General features: G+C 32.9%; 1 protein-coding gene across 4 annotated transcripts; it reads right to left on the bottom strand.

Moving 5' to 3' along the window:
- On the bottom strand, nucleotides 3,791–7,909 carry LOC109363006 (ultraviolet-B receptor UVR8-like). Of its 4 annotated transcripts, none has more exons than XM_019609155.1 (7): nucleotides 7,718–7,909; nucleotides 6,882–6,921; nucleotides 6,532–6,762; nucleotides 6,092–6,441; nucleotides 5,601–6,002; nucleotides 5,011–5,396; nucleotides 3,791–4,326 (listed from the first exon to the last, which is right to left on the bottom strand). In XM_019609155.1, exons 3-7 carry the CDS (start codon nucleotides 6,703–6,705, stop codon nucleotides 4,070–4,072), a joined length of 1,569 nt encoding a protein of 522 aa, XP_019464700.1. In that variant the 5' UTR covers nucleotides 6,706–6,762; nucleotides 6,882–6,921; nucleotides 7,718–7,909; the 3' UTR covers nucleotides 3,791–4,069. The 4 variants fall into 4 exon arrangements, with proteins under 4 accessions (XP_019464700.1, XP_019464702.1, XP_019464699.1 ...); XM_019609157.1 differs by having other exon boundaries at nucleotides 3,791–4,318; nucleotides 5,012–5,396; nucleotides 7,664–7,908; XM_019609154.1 differs by lacking the exon at nucleotides 6,882–6,921 and having other exon boundaries at nucleotides 7,664–7,909.

The following is a 9,528-nucleotide window of genomic DNA, read 5'->3' as shown; positions in this document are numbered from 1 at the left end:
TGAGCATTGCAGGCTTCAGCCTTGTATGCGAATGGAGAAACTATGATCAAAAATATTTTTATTATTCTCTGTGTAGAATTACTAAAGAGGAAATAGAAACACTTAAGCAACAAAGTTATGGTGAAACTGTTAAAAATAGAGATATCCTATCGGCTTGACATCTCAAACTAGAAGACTGCTTGCTTCATTATTTTCTGAGCTATGTCATCTCACCAAAATTTTCAAACCACTCTCAAATAAGTGACATAGAACTCCAATTAATGTATGCTATGAAATTTAATCTGAAAATCAATTGGACTCTGATGATAATGAGACAAATGTGGTCTGTAAGAGGAACCCAAAGCCATTTGCCATATGCAATCTTCATAACAAAAATCCTTGAGCATTTCAATGTTTCTACTATTAGAGAAACTAAGGTCCCGCTTAACCCTCGTGAAACCCGTCTTGATGTGGATGTAGTCCATAAAATGGGCTTCACATATAATTTTCATGATCAGACCTACAAGCATAAGAAAGATAGACCTCCTGCTCCTGAACCAGAACCTACCCATGCTAATCCTTCTAAATCTCAACCTTCTGAGTTTCATGCTCAATCTTCCTCATCTATTATCATACCTTCAAATAAGATGATTATGGGTGAGTTGATTTCTCTTCGAGGCTACATCACTAATCGGATGAATGCTTTTGATCCTCATAATCAACAAATTCAATTTGAACTTCATCATCTCTCTTTTAAGCTGAGTAGCATGGACGTTGATGAAGACAACTTTGAGTCTGAGTCTTAGAGTGTGTCTAGGATTTCTGTTCTGTTTTGATGCATATTACTAAACAATTTGCTTTCTGTTGAATATATGTCTTATGATATGCATTGTGATATTTATTTTATATCTTATGATTACTTTTATGCTTGTCATATACATATTGTATTTTGTATATATATATTGTGCTGGAAACTCTTGGTTTTTCTACTTTTTGATGAAGTCAAAAGTGGGAGAAAAGTTTGGAGAATGTATTTTTTGTTTAAAACATTTCAGGCACATAACTCCAAATGAAAGGGAGAGCATACAAGATAGGGGGAGCATACTCAAGACAAGTCAAGAATATCATAAACTATGCTGCTCTGAGAAAATTACACTGACAAGAAGATATTGGTTTGTCATCATAGGGGGGATTGTGAAGAAGATCTTTGCTCCTGACCTTGACACAGTTTTGATGAAGACACCAACATCACCAAAAAGAAGAAAATGAAGAATACTTATAAGACAATGAAGATTCAAACTTCAAGATATTCAAGACTTTTAGTCTAAATTTAAATAGGTATTTCTATCTTATATTCTTGATTATACAATAGTAGTAATGTTCAAACTATTTTTAAAAGAAAATTGAAACACTTTAAAATACATAAAACAATTTTAAAAAATAGTGTGTAAATGGTTACTTCATCTAAGTAACAGGTTAGAAGTGTGAGAAAAGAGTTATCCAACTTAAAACTGATCAGAGTAATTCATTACTGTATTTGAGTAACAAATTATCAATGTTATTAAAGTTGAGTAACCGAGTACTCAACTTGCTGTAATTGATTACTCTAATACAAAAATAAATGTTCAGTGGACAGAACATTTGGGTAATCGATTACTCAATGTTGTAATCGATTACTAATAGTTGTTGCATCTTCAAATTCAAAGTGAATGAGTTTCAACCCAAAAGACATGTTTTCATTCCAATCAATTCCTGTCATTTCAAAGAGATATTTTAGCTAATTGGATAGCCTATATAAAGGCACTCACAATCACAACACACAACATATACACAACTCTCATACAAATTTCAAAAGTTCTTACATATATTCTGAAATTATTTTCTGCACTTTTGGCAACCAGTTCTTAAAACTTTCAAAGTTGATTTTTCTGAAGTTGCTTAAAGTGAAAGTGTTTCAAGTTTACAAACTTATAAAGAGCATTATTACTAAGTATACAAAAGAGTTATTTGGATTGCAAGTTAAGTCACTTTTATACTTGTAAAGGCAATTTCGCCATTGTTGAACATTCTTCATTATTATTGCAGAATACTTTATTTCACGGGGTGTGATAAAAAAGGGAATTAGAATCACTTGGAAATGTGTCTTTCAAAGGTGAATAAAGATTAAAGAGTGTGTAAGGTACATAGAGATCTGAGAGTGATATATTGTAATTGCAACTCATAATCTTGAGTGGAAAAATCTTTTATGCTGCAAGAGTATTGGATGTAGCCTTCGGTAGTCAAGAAGGTGAACTACTATAATTTTTTTGTGTACTCTCTTCTTTCCTATCTCTTTGATTTTACTTATTAATTTTCTGCATATATTTTTCGTTGCATTTTAACTCTTGATTTTGCAGAAAAACTTGTCATTATTTTAATTCAACTAATTCACCACTTCTTAGTTGCAATCATATTCTTACAATTTATTATTTCATATATTATAAGTCAAACAATATTGGAATAAATTATGTATGAATTTTATATTATTTTTTTCTTTCAAGAATTGTTGTTGGCATGATTGGTGCCTTTGTGGTGTAAGGCAAGACTCTTTTCTTATTATGTTATGTTGCACTTCTTTTGTCCATTATTGCTAACTAGTTGCGGTTAATGGGATGTCTCACGTGACAGATTAGGCGCCAACTACCAGTGCTAAAACGTGCCACCCAACTCATCCCCATAAAATTCTCTTAAATCACAAGCGGACACATCTGTTTATCATTTTGGGCAAATTATCATATCATGTACATTCTAAAACAAGCTTTCAGGCCCACCCATTAGCAGTCATAAATGAGTAAAATATTTATGAACCATTATATAAAGATTTATACATAGTTAATACATCATATATCATTTATTTGTATTAATTATTTTTTGAAGAGTCGATGATGATGAAGTATGAATGATGGATGACATAGTGACAATATGAAAAACTTTTACACTATTAATACATACATCTTTTTCTGTTAATAAATACTTAAAAAATAAAAATTTGTAAAACAAAATTAAATAAAGAAGTTTGAATGCAGAAAATTTTAAAATTGAGGACATTATATCAATTAATTTTTTGGACTATTAAACACATTATATCATAATATATTTCTTTTTTAATTCACGAGCCCCTACATTGCCTTGTAGGCTTGGGGGGCATTGCTATTTTGCCAGCACTATCAAATAAGCCAACATGAAATATCAGACTTAAAATGGTTATTCATTTTTAAAATAAAAGAAACATAATATAATATCTATGACACACATGAGTGCATGAGGACAAGATGCAAACAACAAATCCATCCCTATGTATATATTAACGTTACTTAGGATCATAAGGATTAGACTGCCATCATGTTGAATGGCAACCAGTACCACAACTTAAGACCAGAGGACCATTCTCTAACGACATGTATCATTAATTTTAAACAAATATAAACTTTAAGTTGCTAACATGATTGTGGCACACAAGTGTGACAGCCGATGATGTCTCCTTAAAATCAATCGTAAAAGCCTATCTTGGGACATAATGTAGATTAGTTGTTGTTCCTTATCATGTCTTGCCCAATAAAATAGTATTATATCATTTAAAATTCAACACTTAATTTAATAGCTCCTTGGGTTTGTTAAATGTAAGCTGAAATTTTAATTTTAAATGATGTAACACTATTTTATTGGGTGAGAGAGGATTACAAGCATCGAGATTTAACAGATTCATTCCATTGGACATGCATTTACAATTATGATAGAACACTAAATTCGACCAATTGCATCTGAGAAAGTTAGAAAACAATTTACGAAAACCAATTCCAAAGTGAAGACAACTAAGATGTAAATATACCTTCACCAAAGTATCAACTATCAACACTAGTATGCCTATGATTGATATCAACAACCATATGAAAGTAACTGAGATCGTTGTTAGCTATTAGCTTGGACTTTCAAAAGATGCAGCATTCTTTGATTCTATTTACAGAATAAGCAAGGGACTAAAAAAACACAAAATACCATGCATGATGACCATAAATTAAAGGATATGGAATAATTGTGAAGGATGGCGCACTTAATTATCCAAGTCAATATTAACCCTCTCAGGCTTTCCCCTTTCAGTCTGGTTGCCAACAAGCTCTACTCCTAGTTGTCCTTTGTCTCCGGCACCAAAGGCATACAGCTTCCCCGATTCAGTTAGAGCAAATGTATGACCATTCCAGTATATGGAATTGGTTAGGCTAATCTGCACCACTCGCTCGTTGACCTGTTTCAGTAATGTGACTAGCTCTGGACTTAGCACATTCGCATGCATGTTTTCTTCCTGCACATGTACAAACATAACATTTTTTATGAACTCCATTCAAATAAGAACTTTCTGACTACACAAGTTTTCTTTCATTAAACGTGGCCTATATATCTATATTTGGTGGATACAAATTACTTGAGCATTTGATGGGCATACAGAGAGCTTGCTTCAGCTTGTATTACCCTATAAGCACTAAAGCAAGTGTTTTGAAGAGCTTATAGAGAATTTACTTGGACTTATCTGACCTTCCTATAAGCTCTTTTGGAGAAGCTTGTGAAAAAAGCTTGTAGAAAGGTCAAAAACTCTCATGTGATAAACACTTGTTGAATAAGCACCTAATTAATTTATTTACCCAAACATTCACTAAATTTAAGTTACCAATGTAAACATCTCATTTAAGTTTAAGCTAGTTGTGACAGTTGTAAGAAAATGTGATCCATGGTACATTGGATGCTTCACAAATGAGTACGAGAAGGTACTGCTCATGCCACATTGGTCATCGCGATTTTTATATAAACAAGCACATAATCATAATGTGACTTTAAAATGTAAACCTTAATTTGAAGCTCCATTCTGAAACCGGTTCAAATTTGAAACTCATGTACAGATTCCATTTGGTTGTGAACTTGTGATATTGCACATCCCATTAACTAAGTCAAGAAAACAACTCATAAATCAAACAAGGAAAAAGGAAGAAGCAAAGCATACCTCATCATCATCTCCAGGGTTATGGCCAAGACTAGCAGATTCTCCACAACCAAATGAATACACATCACCATTATCAGACAATACAAACGTTGTGTAATCTCCTGTAGCAACATGAACAGCCTTCACATTGTTCAATGCTTCCACCACCTTAGGTACCAACTCACATTCTTCATTTCCATGACCTAAGCAACCATAACGACCCCACCCCCATGTGCAAACACGGCCATCCTGCCCCACCACAGCAGCATGCCAAGCACCGGCTGCAATCACTCTCGGTTGAAGGTTTAACATCTGGAACTGCTCAACCAGACGAGGATACTTCTCATCAGTTCTTGAGCCATGTCCAAGCTTCCCACCCAAGCCACAGCCAACAGAGTACACTGACCTGTTAAGATTTCAAAGAGGGATCACATAATCAATAAACATTAAATTACTTATTACAACAAGAATGAAATGATATGTAACAACTAGGTTAGTAAATTGTTGCAATAAATCAACATGTAATGCCAATCAAATAATAAACCATGATTGGACTTTATTTAAAACTAAATTGCAACACTCAAAGTAAAGGGATAGAACTGAAGCTTACATTCCACTGGATTGACAAGCCAGACAAAGCAGGTAGCAGTATCCAGCAGCTATTTGCACTACTGGTATGTGTTCCAGAGCTCCCAATAAGGGACGGGGTTCTATATCATCTGGATCAGTGTGGTGACAGAGTTTTCCCTCACTGCCCCAAGAAAATGTATAAACTCTACCTTCTCTTGACAAAACAGCTGTCAAAAAATTCCCAATTGTAGCTTGAACAACAAAGATGTTTTTCAATGACTCCATTAATTGTGGAGTAGCAGCCATTTTGGACCCTTGAATTCCAAACTCTGTGTCACTAAAAGAGTCTTTCCCAAAGGCATAAACCTGCCCTGAATCACTGATCAACATTGTTCTCCCAGTTCCAGCAGCAGCTTGTATAATTCGAATGCCTTGCAAAGCTCTGCAACATGATAGAGTATTGTTAACTTCTATTCAACTACCTCTTAAATCGTAACTTCTAAGAATTATGGAATTTACAAATGTTCCAACCTGATTGGTCGAGGCTGCCAATACTCTTCGGTGGTGCCATTCCCTAGCTGTCCTGAACTATTGCACCCGAATGAATAAACAACCCCTTTCGATGTCACGGCAATGCTGTGACCAGGACCTGCTATTGCCTGTGATTTCTCCCTCCGACAACATGCTTCTCCAGCCAGCAAAAACCTCAGCACCAATTTCCACGAGCCACCACATCTTTGCTTCAAATTTTGCTTTTCTTCTGTTGTCATCGGCTTGAAAATGGCTCTTTTCTGGCACATGTCCAGTGCAGCAAGTTCAGATAAGGACAAATCAAAATCTGGAGCAAAGTTTGCGGGCTGCCTGAAGAAGGAGCATGTTGCCTAAAAACCACATTAAAAAATGAAACTAGCAACATTAGCATTACCACATTAGTATGATTCAAGTAACAACTTGTAACTTGAAACACGTACCTCTAGTTTAGCAAGGTCTTGAGGATCCAAATTACATGATGTAAGGACATGGAGGACAATGGAGGGACTAGCCGACAAGGGAAACTCTCCCGGCATGGAGTCCCCATAACAATGGCGTTGCTGAGGTTGAAATGTTGGCAGTGGTGTGCCGACAACAATGGTAGTGGTATCCATGGGCACTGCCAACCTTATGCAGTACGCTAACTTTGCAGAAGAAAGGACCTAACACCTCTGCAAATTACCAGAACATGTGTAAATATATTACTACATTAATTAATTTCACTGTTTCTCTAATCATATTCATAGCATCCGGAATTCTACACGCTATCCTAACTTGCAAAAGCACGCACCTTAAAAATGTAATTCACTAGCAAATCTCAGGTCTCAAACCTACAGAGAAAAACATGTTTATAAAAACTCATTATGTGACAATGTAACAAGAAAGCTGAAGACCCTGTAGTATACAATTATCTTTGTCCATTTCATAGTTCCTGGATTCACTCAACAACGATGTGAATTGCCATATACCATACTGAATAACAAATTTGTCTTAAAGAAAGTCTTTTATATAAACGCAAAAAGTGATTAATCATGTTACATATCCTAAGTAACTATGATCTATTTACTGTAGCATTATTAATCAAAAGCACCGAAGCCATGCATTTACACCTACAGAATCATTAAACCGAGGATGATCATGGAAACAGTAAACATAAAATATCAAACCAAAAAATCAGGACCGATCGTTTTTTAAAACGGGGGCCAAATTAAGAAAGTTGATGATCAATTGAAAGGTGAAGAAACCAAAGAAGAAAACTTTGATGGGAAGTATACTATTCCTAGCTGATGGGATATTCTACAGTAAAAGCAAAAGGAATCCAAAAAATGGAAGAGAATTTTCTGATCAAAGCTTTAAAGTGATCGCTCATGTAAAGTCATCACAACTCATCAAAGCTTGATGATCACAATCAAATAACTAAAATCTTCATCCATGGCTGAAAACCCAGAAACCAAAAATCATTTTTTTATGTAAAAAAATTGACTTTCACAGATCAGAGGTAACCCAATGAACAAATACACTTGTTAAATACCCAACCATACAGAAGAGAAAGTAAAAAACAGAGAACCACACGTTGAACAAGTTTTGTGTTGATGGCATTTATGATTGTTATGGATCGGTGTTTACGTATGAGATAGACGAAGGATTTTCTTCAGTCGGCATCGGTTGGTGATGAATTACAGAGAAAGTTGCAAAATTTGTATGAAAGAAAGAGAAACGGAAGTGAGAATTTGATGAAATGGTTTAGTGGGTGAGAATCAGATTGAGAGAGGAAAGAGAAAAGAGATAATGAAACAACTTTGTTTAGTTTGTGAGACCAATCAACTATATATACATCTCAATTTATCTACACTTTACATCAACATGGAAGTATCCGTGTAAGTGTGGTTATTATTTCTGCTTTGAGGGATCAAAAAAATATACTTCTGCTTAAAGTTAGTGGATGAATAAGTAATTTCATCCTTCACATCTGATCTTATATTCTAAAAATATGGAGTATCGTTATCCAAGTCCTTTTTGTTAATATTTTATAATAAAAAAAGGAAGGGATAAAATCATTTAGTTAACATCTTATCACAATTTCAAAATATTAAGCTTTCAAAGTTCAAATAGAAAATTTCTCATAAAATTTCAAAATCCATTAAATAAAATTTCAAATTTAATATAACACAGTGATAAGAATAATAATGAAATGAATCAACTCAATATTTATGGATGAATCAGTAATTTCATCCTTCACATCTGATCTCACACTCTAAAAATATGGAGTATCATTATTGAGTCCTTGAAGTTGTTGATATTTTATAATAAAAAAAGAAGAGATAAAACCATTTAGTTGACATCTTATCAAAAATTCAAAATATTAAGCTTTCAAAATTCAAAATATTAAGTTTTCAAAATTCAAATAGAAAATTTCTCGTAATAATATGCAAAACTTAAGTAAATAAAAGATCCATTGACGTATTTGTCCAATATAACAAAACAAAATCTATTAAATAAATTTCAAATTTAATATAACACAGTGATAAGAATAATAATGAAATGAATCAACTCAATATTTATGGATGAATCAGTAATTTCATCCTTCACATCTGATCTCACACTCTAAAAATATGGAGTATCATTATTGAGTCCTTGAAGTTGTTGATATTTTATAATAAAAAAAGAAGAGATAAAACCATTTAATTGACATCTTATCAAAAATTCAAAACATTAAGCTTTCAAAATTCAAATAGAAAATTTCTAGTAAGAATATGCGAACTTAAGTAAATAAAAGATCCATTGACGTATTTGTCCAATGTAACAAAACAAAATCCATTAAATAAAATTTCAAATTCAATATAACACAGTGATAAGAATAATAATGAAATGAATCAACTCAATATTCGTGGATGAATCAGTAATTTCATCCTTCACATCTGATCTCACACTCTAAAAATATAGAGTATCATTATTGAGTCCTTGAAGTTGTTGATATTTTATAATAAAAAAAGAAGAGATAAAACCATTTAGTTGACATCTTATCAAAAATTCAAAATATTAAGCTTTCAAAATTCAAATAGAAAATATAAAAGATCCACTGACGTATTTGTCCAATGTAACAAAACAAAATCCATTAAATAAAATTTCAAATTCAATATAACATAGTGATAAGAATAATAATGAAATGAATCAACTCAATATTCGTGGATGAATCAGTAATTTCATCGTTAATATCTGATCTCACACTCTAAAAATATGGAGTATCATTATTGAGTCCTTGAAGTTGTTGATATTTTATAATAAAAAAAGAAGAGATAAAACCATTTAGTTGACATCTTATCAAAAATTCAAAATATTAAGCTTTCAAGATTCAAATAGAAAATTTCTAGTAAGAATATGAGAAACTTAAGTAAATAAAAGACTCATTGACGTATTTGTCCAATGTAACAAAACAA

This window comes from Lupinus angustifolius, chromosome LG12 (assembly GCF_001865875.1).
Source record: "Lupinus angustifolius cultivar Tanjil chromosome LG12, LupAngTanjil_v1.0, whole genome shotgun sequence".
Taxonomy (NCBI): Eukaryota; Viridiplantae; Streptophyta; class Magnoliopsida; order Fabales; family Fabaceae; genus Lupinus; species Lupinus angustifolius.
This window is presented reverse-complemented; position numbering and strand designations above follow the sequence as displayed.